The following is a 15,951-nucleotide window of genomic DNA, read 5'->3' as shown; positions in this document are numbered from 1 at the left end:
TATCTAAGAATCTGTTTAAAAGATCCTTCTTTCTCCATTATATCAAAATAGCACTATGACGGACTGATTTTTGGACTCTATTTATTCCATCAATTGATTTGCGTATTTTCATATCACTATACATCATCTTGACTAATGTCAGTTTGTGGCAACTCTGTTCTTTGACAATATTAATTTGGCTATTCTAAGTCCTTTGTATTTTCACACACATTTTAGAATTGAATTTTTAATTCTTAAACAAGACATAACACACATACACAAAGCCTCCTGGAGTTTGATTTGGTGCTCAAGTCTTTCAAATCATGAGCAAGCTATCTCTCTTCATTTATTTATATCTCCATTAATTTTTCTCAGACATGTTTTTTAGCTTTTTGTGAATGAGTCTTTAAGATTTCTTGATATTTGATGGTTTTTTCTTGTTATAAATAGTACATTTTTATTTAATCTTTCTATCATTAGTAGTACATAAAAATGCATTAAACTTTTGTATAAACACCTTTTCATTCTGTAAGTATTAATTTAACTTGTTAGTTTGGATAAGTTTTTTATTGTAGTTATAATTTCTAAGCAACTTAATGTTATATTACTGGGGCAGTTTTACCTCACTGCTTATCTATTTCTTTTAAAGAAAGAAAACCCAAAAACTCTTGCTATTATGCAAAAAAGTCCTTGAAAATTTGGAGTAGTTTTTGCTAACAAAAACGTCCTGTTGATTTTATGCCCAATTTGGCCAATATTTTTTAAATCCCTCTACCATAAAAAGCCTTTTATGAGCAACTCAGCAACTCCCCATCCTAACCTCTAGTCAGTCACTCCCTCTGTACCCTCCCCATGTCCTCAGTGGTCAGAGGCCCATGGTCTTTCCTGCTTCTGATCCTTTACATGTGTTTCCACGGCTGGCACTCCTTATTCCACTCTCATCTAGTTATATCTTCCAGATCTCAGCTTTCACAAAGGAGATTTGTGGATATCTGGTCCTTTACCACTACCCTCTAGGATAAGTGAGCTCCCTGCACTTTTCTTTCAGAGCACAGATCCCAGTTTTACCATATATTTTGTTGAGAGAGGATTATTTAAGGGCCATTTCCTTCCCTGACTGAAAGATCCATGACAACAGGAACCTCCCCTGTCCCACTCTGATGTATTCCCAGAGTTACAACAGAGCAACAGGAAGGCACTCAGGAGGTACTTGCTGGATGGAATGCTGGATTCCTAATATCCCATGCGTTTGGAACCATATGAAGCCCCAGTAGTAGCTACATAGATTTATTAAGGATAGATACCCACTCCCTAGTAGATCATATGTTAAATAACATATATGTTATTTAACACATAGCTATACTGGAAAGCACCAGCAGTTCCTCAACAAGTAAATCAAAGAGTTGGTAATTCCATTTCTAGGTTTATGTCTGAGAGAACAGAAAACTCATATAAAACTTGCACATGAATATGTACTGTAGCATTATTTACAACAGCCACAAAGTGGAAAAAACCCATCAAGTGATGAACAGATCAACAAAATGTGGATTATCCTTTCAGAGGTTATTCAGCCACAAAAAGAAATGAAGTGCTGATGGCACAACACAGATCAGCCCTGAAGATATGGTATGTGAAAGAAGTCAGACAAAAAGACCACATATTGTATGATCTGATTTATATAAAATGGCTAGAATAGACAAATATATATGACAGAAAGTAGATTAGTGGTTGCCAGGGATTCATGAAAAGGGAGAATAAGGACTGATTGCTTACACATATGGAGCTTCTTTTGGGAGTGATGAAAACATTCCAGAATTAGGTAGTGGTGATGGATACATAACCTTGTGACCACTGCACTTCAAATTTAAAATGGTGAATTTTGTGGTATGTGAGTTATAACTGAATAAAACTAAGTATAAAAAGATGCCCATGAGCTATTTAAGGATTTGTTTAAATTAGACTTCTCAGTTTTACAAGTTACTAAAAAGATTTCTAATATAAATAGTTAGAAATGGTTATGTAACCATGAGATGCACTAATACACTCTATTCTCTGATGTGAGCTCATGGCCACTCCTTCTAGCTCTTGCCACCTAAACTAGTCCTGCCTGAGATGCTGCCACCTGGCAGATGTTTGCTAGCTCACATCTAAAAATAACCCTGGCCCACTCTACTGATTCCATTCAACACGACACAAGTGTCAGAACAGGCTTCTCAGACCCAACAGACCAAGCCAGGGAGAGTCATCACCACACTCAGGAGAGTGGGAGCCACTGGCACTCTCACGGAACAGCACTAAGTGTGGTTCTTCAAATCCGCTTCTTGTCTCCATCTTGTGAACCTACTTATTTTCTCCACCTTGCCCTGATCACTTTTCTCTGTACATCCAAACCTGCTTACCTTTCTCAGATTTTGGTCCCCTGCCCCCACAGTACATTCTACTCTGCACACAAATGGTTCCTCTCAATTAATTACTGAAGAGATACACTGGAAAATGTGATCTCTGGCAAAAAGTTACACATATAAGAAACTTTTAAATACCAATCAGTTGATGACATTTTCCATCAAACTACACAATCAATACATGTTTCCAACAAGACAAACAGGAGCATACAAAGGAAAGGTTGACAGTCTCATCTCCATGCTACCTTGCCAAGGCAAGGACTACTAACTGCATCCTCATACCCCTTTCTCTAGAAAACTGTGGACATACTTGCTTTACTTCCTGTTTAAAATTTGTTTCTCTGCAACTTGGGTTTCCACTTGATATACTATAAATACTTTAACGACAAAGCATAGACAACTCATCTTTTGACAAATACTCCCCCAAAATTGGATGGGTCAATTCCAATGGGCCTGATAATTGAACCAACTCACAGGCTCCACAGGATGTATTCACAACTGGCTCTCAAGGTAAAGAATCTGGTACAACAGAAAAATGCAAGTCCAGAAAACTACTGTGGGCCTGAGAAACACAGGTTTCTCCCCCACAGCTCCCTGGGGTCCTTCTCATTCACCCAAGACATGGATTTTGAACTTCTATGACATATATAAGAAATCCTAATTTTATGGAAGCCTGGGCAAAAATTACCAGCAGGGTCTTTTACAGCCTGTAGGCAATTAATCACACCAGACTGCATAACTGGTTAAACCAGGGAAACCATGAATGTATACGTATCTTTAAACTGAGAAGCTAGTCTAGGGTGCTTGAGGGGCATTTCGAGCCTTCAGCAGTATTATAAACCATCACTAGCCCGTCTTTTCCTTGGTCTTGGTCATAGTTCAGCATCACACTTCTAGGGGCCCCACAGACAACAGCCATATCATAATGCAGTCAACAACCCTCCTCTTGAATAAGATTCTGGCTTCCAATTTTTTGTACCATCACAAACAATGCTGAACTATATTCGCATGATTATATCTTATCAGAGCAAATCCTGAAAGAAGCATTACTGGCTCCAGAGTATTTTTGTTTGTACTTTTATCAGACCCAACCAGACTGCCTGCTTAGGAATCTACAGCACTAACTACAAACCCAGTCACATATATGTACATAACTGTCAATGTGACCAGCATTTGGTATTTATTCTGAAGGCTGCAGTGGCCTGGATTAATCAAGGTGAACATCACCTTTATGACCCTATTCTAAATTAGAGCTCTCGCATTTCTCTGAAAGTACTGAAGAACCTGGCACCTCACCTTTTGTCCTGCGGGGTCTGGGAACATAAAGGACAGAAGAGTGAGTATCCCATCCTCCATGGAGAGCACTATGAGCCCTGTATGCTGACAAGGAGATACCTGGTCTCATAAATCTGCATCCCTGAACCCTGAGGAGGTGACACATGGTCTCATAAATCTGTCACGGGGCTGATAAACAGAATGCTTTCAAGGTTGTTTCCCCCATAAGGGGCAAACAGACCAGCTCACTGAAGAGAGCCCACACATGTGAATCCATGACCAATGGAACAACAACAACAGAAAAACCACCTAACCGTTACCTTAACCCAGAGTTAAAGTATCCATAAAAAGCCCCAGCCTTCACCTGAGCAGGGAGCCACCAGTTTCCAGGCTCCACTGCACTGCTCTAGCTGTAGCTTTTCCCTGGGCCTGCAGCATCTGCACCACTGGGGAGAAAGCTTGTTACAATGAGGATGGGTTTCTATGTCTTCCCTATTTACTGTGCCCTTGAAATACAAAACCAAACACAGAAATAAAGACAGAAAGTACACAGCTTCTACAAACTTGAGGCCAGATCAATCTTAGACTATAGACAGCAATATACAATTCTAGTGAAATTAAAGATCAGCTACAATGTTAAAAAAAAAAGTGTATAAATGAAGAGTTGAATATTGGCCAAGGATACCCATCAATCATACAGTTCATTGTTTTCTTTTGAAAGTGGTTCCTAAACACCCAATCCTTTGAACAATTAAAATGACCAAAAACCATTACTTTTGGTATGCTGGCAACTGAAACAGGAACCTAATTATTTTTAATCAGCGATCTCCTTTGCTCCAGTTCCAATTACTTTGGAGAAAGCAGGAAATAATGTTGGGTCCTTTGCTGAGACTCTTATTTAGTTAGTTTTTTAGGACAAAAATAACAGAGCTGCTACTGCTTCCCTGGAGGAGGTGATTAATACTGCCTGGTGAAGTGGAGTGAGAGTGAGGGAGGACGATGCTCAGAATAGCCTGTAGGTGCCTTAGCAGTCACTCTTCAATGCAAACTCCTCAGACTCTCCCCAGTCCCATCCAAACACACCTGCTATAGTTTCCACACGGCCTAATTAGTCTGACAAGTATGCATGGGAGGGCTCAGACTTTACACAAACACCTTAAAGGGAAACCTGTTTGTACTTAGCAGGAGACAAGTTAGCAGCTTTGCTGTAGTTGGTTTCTTTAGTGAAATGCAAACATTCTGTTAGAAGACCTAGGGCATTCCTCATCAAAGCCCCAGGAGGCTCTAGGGACTCAAGTCAACTGCAGGTGCTCATTTACATTCTCACAAGGCCTCCCAGGAGAGGAGAGTGTCACCCACCTCCTCAATCATGACCTGCCTTTCTTACCACTTCTTTAGTACGTAAGGAGTCAAGTTGTTCAAGAGGATGCCAAAATGTACAGGAAAACCACAGGAAAGGTAATGTGCTCCATTTCCTCTCTGGAAGTCAGCATTTGAGGATTTTAGGTCATTAAGTGCAGTTTAGACCATGCTTTTGACCTTGCCAAATAAGGAAAACAAGTGTACCCAAGTTAAAGCAGCAATTCACTGACTATACAGACTCTTACTTTCAAAGACAGTTCCAAGGTAACTCTTATTTTTGGGACAGTCTGATATTGCATAAGAGTATCTTGCATAAACTTGCCTATAAAGGTCAAATTCAAACACTATGCAGGAGACCAAACCATTAACTTCTTTTGACATGAAAGACAGTGGGAACTTTCTGAATTTCTCCCTTGACTTTATTGTTTATATTGGAATAACAGTCAATACTACTTTAATGAACTCATTTATAAAGCATTCAAAAATGGCTGCTGTTCAATAATACCAGCATCACTAAGAATTTCTTAAAATTCTGGGGCCCCAACCCAGACCTCCAGAAACTCTAGGGTGACTCCCAGCGATCTGTGTATTTCCTTACAAAAGGAGTCATTTGTGGGATTCTGGAGCACGATCAAGTTTGAGACCCAATACCTTATAAAAAAAATTATATAAGAGTGAGGTGATGTGATCAGAGCACAAGGGTCAGCAATCCCCTATTCTCAAAATGCTTTCCTTTATCCTTACTCACAGAGCTATAAATCATTCACTTTCTCCTTCACTTAATTGAGAACTTCTTGAAAGAAAAATCTCCCTCTCTGGCCTCACCAATCAATCATTCCATAATTCCTTTCAATCTGGCTTTAGTTTTCACAATTCCTTAATTCCTGTCCTGTCAAGAGCTGGAACTCTAGTTAAGAACTTTTTACTTCTGAAATGCTAGATTTAGTGGGTGTCCCAATCACAGTCCTCTCTCAACTAGGCAGCATTGGGTGTTTGGCAGGGTTTCCCCTCCCACCTCCAGGCCAGTTGAATCCATCCACTGCACAGTTTTTTTGTCTTCTCATAGTCATCACTTGTGACCTCACACTGCCCCTGCCCCATACTGTTGTCAAGTTCTTTCAAAAGTACACTGGGAACTTCTCCACATCCTTAATTAATTCCCTCCAACTTTCTCACCATGGTTTTCAAAAGCCTTTTAAATATGACCCTAACTTGCATTCTTATCCCTGGCCTTGTTGCTTCCTGGCATGTGGCTGTGCTTTTGCCAAAATATTATTTGCTCCAGGTTGTATCTCATGTCTGCACATTTCCACAGTAATGCTCATATCAGTCCTGAACCCATAGTTACCACCCTAATCTCTCTGCTTACCAAATAATACTTACCCTTTGTGAACCTCTCCAATGACATTTCAGAATCCCATCTTTCTCATTTGGACCTTATTACTTTTTCTGCCTTGTACATCAGTCTACATCTTATCTTTACACTCACATAATTTCCTGAAGGGCAAGAGTAAAGACTTGTTTTTTTCTGCATTTTCTTCATAGAATCTTACATGAGGAAGATGTTCAATAAAGACTTATTGAAGTGAAATAACAAATGCTCTAATTTTGAATCATACCTGTTTTACCCAAGGAATCTGAACATGCAATTTATTTGGGTTTGGCAAAAACAGATGAGAGAAAGTGCCAAGGAAGTGGAATACCTTGTTTATATTAAAAATAGAACACAAAATAAGGTATGTACAAATAGGTAAGAAAGCCAAGAGCAAGATCGAAGTTAGCCCTAAAATCAGTCCTCTATCTATGCTCCTAAATTTCCTCTGTGGGTTTTACCCTTCTGTGTGTAACTTTGATTTATAGGATAAATGAAACACAATCTGGTCTGTATTTCTCCACAAATAAATACCTTCCTCCTATCCAGAGCTATTGTGTAGGATTTCTAACCAGTTCAATTTATATAATCCTTAGATACGTGACAATTCAGAAATATTAACAATCATTTAGCTGGATGAAGTTATTTAGGTTAGGCATATGTGTAATTTTAAGCCCTAGGAAGCAACACTTTCTAAGAACTACATGTACCCTGCCTCATGTACAAGCCCACTGGATGGTTCACAAGTGGGAGAACCTCCAGGGAGACGAAAGGCAGTACTCTGTTTTTCATTAAGTCAGGAAAATGGTGCTACTCTAAGTTGCTTAATGTAACATGGTCTTTTGTACAGCACTGAGACAAACTGAACCAGACGCACATGGCTTTGTTAGTAGGCCTCCACGGGCTGCATAACTTGAAACACACTGAATTCACACCACCTCAACACCTTTTTTCACAGGACTTTAAAGCTGAAGTGGTTTCTAGTGGGAGATAAGCAACCATGCACCCTTCAGGAAGTAGCCTTTTTAGTGACCATCAGCCAACACCAACTCTATTCCACTCTAAAGAAGGCGATGTAGCTCTGAGGAGGAAACTAGGGTTAGAAATGAGTAAATTTTCTATTTTTAGCAATGTAACTAACTTAAAAGAATTTCATGTTATCTTTTCTAAAAAACTAAATTACACAACAAAACTGCTTTATTAAACAAAGGTTTATTCTAATATAATATCTACTCTCATAATAAAACAAGGTATTAAACTAAGTATAGTAATGTTAGCCTTCATTGAACAATAGCATCAAAATCAGGTGATCTACAGATTGCTGTTTCTCCCATACCTTCTCACCTACAGAATACATACACACTACCCTTAAGGGAATATATCTAAGTCTGGGATTTTTAAAAAGCACATCCATTCATTAGGATGCATTTTAAAATTTGCCCAAATATTTTAATTATATTATTATTGAACTGGAGATAGATTAACAAAAGTGCTTACAATATATTTTAGTTAGATTTACCTCCTCCATCATTCTCCTTTACCCCTCCTCCCTCATTCTTAAAATAGTTTCAACAGGTCTCATTTTTCCATTTTCATACATGAGTACACCATATTCACCATCCTATACCCTTGTCTAATATCTTCCCCGCTCCCACTGGTACAAAGCCCCAGACAGGACCTGTTTTACCTTCTTGTCCTCCATTTTTGAAAAAAAGACATTTTGTTTGTTTGTTTAAGACAGCTATAATAGGAATTTCATTATGGTATTTCCATGTATACATGCATTACATCATGAATTGGTTCATCCCCTCCATTTCTTTCCTTTCTACCTTAGTCCCCCTTTTATAGTGATTTCAACAGGTTTAAAAATTCTATATTCATTCTTGTATGGAAAGTACATCAACCATATTCACCTTCTTTACTTCCTTCTTTTACTCTCCCCTCTTTATTAGTGATCTGTTGACTTTGGCACAATACATGTACAGGTATCATACCAAGGCAAAAATCCCACTGAACAAAAAAACACCTAAAAAACAAAGGGCAAGAATGCTCAAATACTTTAGTCTGTACCTGAGCTCCATGCTGTCCCATGTCTCTGGGTTATGATTTTAGGTGAAATTTCATTTCATTTGAAACATTAGTACACTAGCCCTCACAGCATTGCATTAAAAATGCAAGCACAGTTTTACAGTTTAAAAAGAGAACTAGCTCAACCACCACAATAAATTCATATGGGAATTGGCATTAATTTACATATTATAACCACAATTACAAATTTCTATTCTAAAAATGTCTACAGAGATAAATTTGGCAAAACAACTCACTTCAGGGAAAATTGTGAGACTACCCGAGTGTGTGTGTGTATGTATAGATGCATGGAGGAGGGTACATTAAAAACTGAGTTTACTAACCAAGGTACATTGTAAGAATATATGGAAATGTCACAATAAAACCTCTTGTATAACTAATATACACTAATAAAAATGTTATATAAAAACTTGTCTTCAAATACTAAGGGAAGAAATCAGAAAAAAAGAAGGTAGGTTTGGATGCAAGGAAAGCCACAGCTCTAAGTATGGAAGTGCTCTGTGGCTTTGAGTAATGGACGTCGTAAGTGGGCTCCTGTGTTCACAGGAGGCAAAGCAAAGGTAAACTGATGACATAATGATTTTGACAGAGAAGGTAAGGAATTTTGTGGTGTGGCAAGAATTTTTACCACATTAGTATTTTATTAGTGCCTGTGAAGCAGTCTGGGACACAGTGTTATAAAAATATGGCTTTTCACCTTGTTCTCACCCCAGAGGATGAATTTCCAAGCAGTCTCCATACATTTTTAGTTTGTTCTTTCTTTGTTACCTATATTCAAGTATCTCTCTGGAAAGGGTTAATTCACCTGTTCATTTGCCACATACATGCAGAACATCTGCTAAGACAGGATAGGCTAGATCTGTCCTCTGCTGTTCCTGTCCAGAATGCACAAACCATCACACAATAACAACAACAACAAAAAAAACCCCACCAAGATCAAAGAGAAGCAGCCACCATTCTCTGAGAGGAGTGGACCACAAAGCTCATCCAGGCTCATTCATGTCTCTGGACTTTCTGAGCATCATTTTGAACTGCCTTTTCTCTGCAATTAGATTCTTGGAAAATAATATACAATTTTACATTTTCCAGATCACTGAACCCTCTACCTAACCAACATATAGATCTCCAGTGTAAGAAATGGCTTTCCCCCAAAACTGGTGTTGAGCTTATCAAATGTAAAGCCTATTTGATAAGTTTTTGTATTAGGGCCAATCTCCATGATTTAGTTGGTAAAAATGAATTGATGGTTAAGTGGTTGAAAGTGTTGAAAACAAATTACAAGTTTATATTTCCTAAGTCTCTAGGAAATGACAGGAAAAAATATTCCCCCAATGCAAGTAAGGAAAGAAAACATTCATTTCTGTAAGAATACAGAAGGGTTAATATTTGAATGTGAGGGAAAGACATCCTCTTTCATATTATATGGTCTTGCTAAACATTTAGAAAATGAAAACTTAAGCTTAATAGTATAAATCTCTGTCAAAAATTAATCACCTGTCATAAATATCCTCCTTCCTACTCCCACATACTGACTATTGCCTCAGTTCAGGAAAGTAAATTGAATTTCATTCCGGCCAAATGGTAACAGATGGCTCTCATGTTTAGTAATTTGAGTTATCTGACAGTGACAGTATCCTACTCAAACATTTTTGTTATTTCTCATCTACTGTCAAACCAAGAAGAATAGCAATGCTCAAAGCAGGCAAAGGTTAAAAAAGAGAAGACATCAATCTCTTAGGAAACAACTTCAACTACCAACCTGAAAACCATGACTTCTTGGATATGGGATTTCCAAGTGTTATGCTGAATCCTAACATTTTATTTTTGAAATGAATTTGATACATACTTGTTATAGATGCCTTCCCTATCATTTGCTATTCTTTATTTCCAACCATTCAGCTAACCCTGTTACACCACAAAGAGGATGGATGAGCCAAGAATGATAACCAGTAAAGAATATTTTCTCTGAAGGGAGCATTTGGGGAAGTAAGTAAGTACCAAGGAAACTACAGCACCTGAAATCATCATAGCTAAGACAACTATCCTTCAATTATACTCTGTTGACCTTTTGGTGAAGGCTTGAAAATAAACAATGGCAGGTCACTAAAGATAAGTGCCCTCTGCTACAAGATGAATTATGTATTTCAAAAGATGTTACTGAATATTCTGAGCAACATGGCCACAAATGCAAAAGCTGCATATTGCAAAAATACTAACACTTGAAACATCTGGATTTTTTTCAATTCCTCTGATTGTTCCTTTACATCTAAACTCCTAGAGTAGCTTTGTCTTCAGGCTTCCAATAACCCCCTACTCTGATTCTTTATGTCTCCATCCCAACTACATGTTCGTTCTGTCTCTTTCTTGGCTCATAAGCCTTCAGGTGCTATTGAGTATATATAAGAAAAGCCGGAATGCCTGGTTTGGCATTCAAGGCTGCATAAAATTTGATCCTATCGTATGTTTTTTTATTGTGTGTTTGCCTCCTTCTGATATGAATCTCCTTTCTACACAATAAAGCAATCCAGCAGTCTTCTTCCTTTCTGCTCAGGATGCCCTCTCCCTCCTTTCTCGCTCAGTCCACACGCGATATGTCTTCCCCACATCTTTGTTCATCCACAATCCTCCCCTAATTTCAGACCTCACTCTAGATTCTCCATGATTTTCTCTCCTTTTCAGTATTGTTACGCGCTGCTGTCAAGGGTCCTTGCCTTCACAGGCCAGAGAACTGGCTCGTGAGGCAGCTGATTGATGAGTCAAAGCCGGTGTATAAAGTAGGATTCATTAGAGAGAAAGGAAAGGCTACAGCTTAAGGTACTGCAGCAGAACCGGTGGCTCACTGCACAGGTGAAGGCTAGGATTTTTATGGACGTTATAACTCTGGGTTAAGTAGGTTTTTCTCATTGGCCATGGATTCATGGGCTTTTCTCCGGTGAAGCAGTTTGGTCAGCACCTTTATTGGAGGAAGGGAACAATCTTGAGAGCATTTTGCTCATCAGCCCTGTGGCAGATCTGTATCTCTCCTTTAGGATGCAGGAATGCAGGCCTCCATCTCCTCAGGATGCAGGAATTATATTGCCCTCCATGGGGGATGGGACACTCACTCATCTGCCTTAGGTCTCCAGACCTAACAGCATCTATAGCATTGGACATGGGAAACATGACCTGCCACAACCTAATGAAACGCTGAGACCATATGGCCTAACCCTACATCTTCCACATAAACCGTCTCTTACCATGCTCTTTTACATTTTTCATGTACTTATCTCAACAAATAGGCTATAAACTCTTCAAAGTTAAAATTCCCATTTATGATTTGGTATATTCCATAATAAATACTCAGTAAATAGTCTATAAATTTTATGCTAATAAATATAATTTTTCCAAATGTGTAAAAAAAAATTACACAGGTAAGGTAATTAGCAGGTAAGGCCTCTGGGGGGAAATAGTAAGAAAGAAGCATATTACTTTAATAGGGTCCCAGAAAAGTAACAGCAGTATAAAAATACTGTTTTTAGTCACCAAATAATGTTGGCAGTCACTGCTGATCCTCATCACATCAGAGAATTTGAGAGAGAAATGAGACAGAGGGAGCAAGCTGAAGATGGAATAAGATGTATGCTTTGTAAATTCCTGGGCATTTAAAAAAACCTGAGAGCACAACAGTCATTTTGATTTGAGTGCCATCAAAATGAGACCCATACAAAAACAGCCAAAATGCCATGCACTCTCCAGAAGCTGGGTTGGTTTCAATTATTTTCTTCATTTCTGTGGCATATTTCATTTGCATACATAACTCAATGATTCTAATAAGTGTTTTACCTAAGTAAGATATCACATCTGATTATTTTCTATAAATTCTTTCTAGAGTAACATCTATGGATCACAAACAAAATAAAGACATTTTACGGTTTTTAACACTGACAAATGAAGACTTTACAAACTGTTCTTGGGAGCACATTGCTAAAAAGCACTTAAATATATTAAAATGTTGCCTTTCAAAAGTGCTGCATATCCCTTTAATGTGAATTTAAGTGTCATACTAATAAATGCTACAAAGCAAGAATTAATCTACCCTGAAGAGATACAAGTATTCTTCATTGAATTATATTTAATTCCTATCTGTAGATAGGAGTGTACTTGATAAATATAAGAAGATGTAACATTCCTACCTTGTGTCTGTTTCTTGTTCACAGCATTATCAGCTTTATGCCGTTTCTAAGGTTTAAAAGCAAAAAGAACCACAGATTAATGAAACAAAAGAACGCCCAACAAAAGAGAGATTTCTTTTCACTTATGTTCCACAAGACTCTTAACCTTTCACAATCATGTTGATACTATGAGTGTGCATCAGTGGGAGTGTTGTGATAGAAATTTTAAACCTAAAAGCACCATCCACAGCCTCTTTGCACAGTATTCCTCCTCCAGCTGCACAGGCTTGTGAGTCTCTGAAGATTTTAGATTAGCATATAGGTAAGATTAAAATTTTAACATACTAGAAATATTTGAACTGAAAGCCTGATTCAGTCTGTTGCTTCAATAACTCACTTAAAAAAGAATTCCAAAGAGAATTATCTATAACTATCATTTAACAATAGTATCAAAATATTTCCAGCTTCTTAAGAAAGTCATTATCTAATTAAGTTGAATACATCTTCTATAATTTAATGACGTGCTGACGTGCTGATGTGTGTCCATGACTAGAACCAAATACATCTACCACTGTCATACAGCCTCTTCACTGCTCCCAGCATTCCCACCCCCACCACCACTTGCAACCACAAGTCACTGAATCACAGGATCCTATTCTCCTTCCTCACAAAAGCATCTACAAAATTAAACAGTGAACCATGAGTTTGTCTAAGTCTAGGCAGGTAAGTTTGAAGAGTTATTAAGCAAATGCTTTATAGCAGTGGGTAAGAAAAAGAAACAAAAGGGAAGAGGAAAGGTGAGAATTTGAGTGATCATGGAAGCTATCTCTTCTATGGTTCAACTAGAGGTTATCTATGGCTTCTGTCTAAACTTACAGCATTGAACATAACACATCAGACTCCACTAACATTGAAAAGAAGCATTGAAAAACTAAATTCTCCCAAAATTAATGAACCAATAAAGAAATGGGCAAGTGAACTAAACAGAACTTTCTCAAAAGAAGAAATTCAAATGGCCAAAAAACACATGAAAAAATGCTCACCATCTCTAGCAATAAAGGAAATGCAAATTAAAACTACACTAAGATTCCACCTCACCCCTGTTAGAATAGCCATCATTAGCAACACCACTAACAACAGGTGTTGGCGAGGATGGGGGGCGGGAAGGAATCCTCTTACACTGCTGGTGGAAATGTAAACTAGTACAACCACTCTGGAAAAAAAATTTGGAGGCTACATAAAAATCTAAACATTGATCTACCATTTGACTCAGCAATACCACTCTTGGGGATATACCCAAAAGACTGTGACACAGGTTACTCCAGAGGCACCTGCACACCCATGTTTATTGCGGCACTATCCACAATAGCCAAGTTATGGAAACAACCAAGATGCCCCACTACTGATGAATGGATTAAGAAAATGTGGTGTTTATACACAATGGAATTTTATGCAGCCACAAAGAAGAACGAAATGTTATCATTCGCAGGTAAATGGATGGAATTGGAGAACATTATTCTGAGTGAGGTTAGCCTGGCCCAAAAGACCAAAAATCGTATGTTCTCCCTCATATATGGCCATTAGATCAAGGGCAAACACAACAAGGGAATTGGACTTTGATCACATGATAAAGCGAGAACACACAAGGAAGGTATGAGGATAGGTAAGACACCCAAAAAACTATATAGCATTTGCTGCCCTCAATGCAGAGAAACTAAAGCAAATACTTTAAAGCAACTGAGGTCAATAGGAGAAGGGGACCAGGAACTAGAGAAAAGGTCAGTTTGAGAAGAATTAATTTAGAAGGTAACACACATGTATAGGAAATCAATGTGAGTCAACTCCCTGTATAGCTATCCTTATCTCAACTAGCAACAACCCTTGGTCCTTCCTATTATTGCTTATACTCTCTTCAACAAAATTAGAGATAAGGGCAGAATAGTTTTTGCCTGGTAGTGAGGGGTAAGGGGGGGGGGGTAAAGAGGAGCAAATGAGGGGGGAAGGGGGGAGAAATGACCCAAACAATGTATGCACATATGAATAAAATAAAAATTAAAAAAAAAAGAATAAAATGTTTCAAAAGAAAAAAAGAAAAGAAGCATTGAGTGTAACTAACCCTTTGCTCAAAGATCCTATCATACAAAGCCCAAGGTCAGACTCAGTTGTGTGTACCTGATTGTAACGTAAGTTGGAACAAATGTAAAACAAATGAATTCCTTAGTTTTTCATATATGAAAAAACATGGTTTTTAGAAGTTTAATGCATATATAAAAACATCTTCCAAGAGAAATGTGTGGAGTGGTGGATCAGCACTCCTCTGAGTGACAGCTACATCCAAGAGGAGTAGAATAATAGCTGGCAGCATGAACTTGATGCATTTGAACTAGCAGTCATTGAACTGTACCAAATGCCAACACAGCCTTCAAAAAACCTCTGTAGAAGAGTTATTGTAAATGATTCTCACCAGATCCACATGTAAAAACATACGATAATCCTTCTTACTACAAAATACTCACTAATGAGTATTAATGTAGACATTTCATAGGAATATTATTGCTTCTTAAAGAAAGCACAATTTGCCAGAAAAATATTCAATGAATTTATAAAATTCTGTTAAATTTATAGCATCAATAGAAATATAATTATAAAACTCCAAAGTACTATTTTTTTTTGTTGTCCTTATTTCTTTGATAGCAAAGATTGTAAAAAAAATTAAGACAGCCATCAAAATACATTTTGGTCCAAAGTAATAGCCCAAGGTAAATTTAGATATTCAAAGGAGATTCAAATATTTCCAAAATAATGCATGTCTCTGACAGGTGATTAGACTTTTTGAAGGAGACAAAAACTAGTTAGCGAATTATTTCACTTCAAAATAGAAATTTAATCTGAATGAAACCTCAGGCGATCATGAACATTACTTTACATCTGCAGAGAATTCTGGCCCTGGAGTATCTCTTTCCATAACCTTCCCACTATGGACTAAATTAGGCTACTTGTCAAAAAAAAAAAAAAAAGTGTGCTGGATACATAAAGATCCAGATTCTAATCTTATGACTACAAAGAGCAAACACCTAACTTTTGTATCACAAAGACATCATTACTCCTACTAAAACTAATAGTTCAGAAAAATTAAAGTTATTCTCAATTTAAATACCTCCACTGTCATTCATTTAAAAGCACTGACAGTCAGTGAATTATTTAATATTATCAATGTTTGATTGAAAGTATACTAATAGATAGTATTGTATAATAGTGCCATGAACTTTGGGATACTTAAGTGAGCAATGCTGATTGTAAAATTTTAATTCCCATAATAACA

At 37.6% G+C, this 15,951-nt stretch overlaps 1 protein-coding gene across 5 annotated transcripts in view; it reads right to left on the bottom strand.

Annotated features, from left to right (window-relative positions):
• Atp8a1 (ATPase phospholipid transporting 8A1) overlaps nt 1-15,951 on the bottom strand; it is a 215,317-nt gene that overhangs the window by 162,362 nt on the left and 37,004 nt on the right. For 4 of the 5 annotated variants that reach the window (XM_074042343.1, XM_074042345.1, XM_074042342.1 and 1 more), the window contains exon 5: nt 12,651-12,696. In XM_074042343.1, the coding sequence (XP_073898444.1) occupies nt 12,651-12,696 (46 nt within the window). Of the gene's footprint in view, nt 1-12,650; nt 12,697-15,951 lie in introns of those variants that run through there. The other variant, XM_074042347.1, reaches the window with a different exon arrangement.

This window comes from Castor canadensis, chromosome 9 (genome assembly GCF_047511655.1).
Source record: "Castor canadensis chromosome 9, mCasCan1.hap1v2, whole genome shotgun sequence".
Lineage (NCBI taxonomy): Eukaryota > Metazoa > Chordata > Mammalia > Rodentia > Castoridae > Castor > Castor canadensis.
This window is presented reverse-complemented; position numbering and strand designations above follow the sequence as displayed.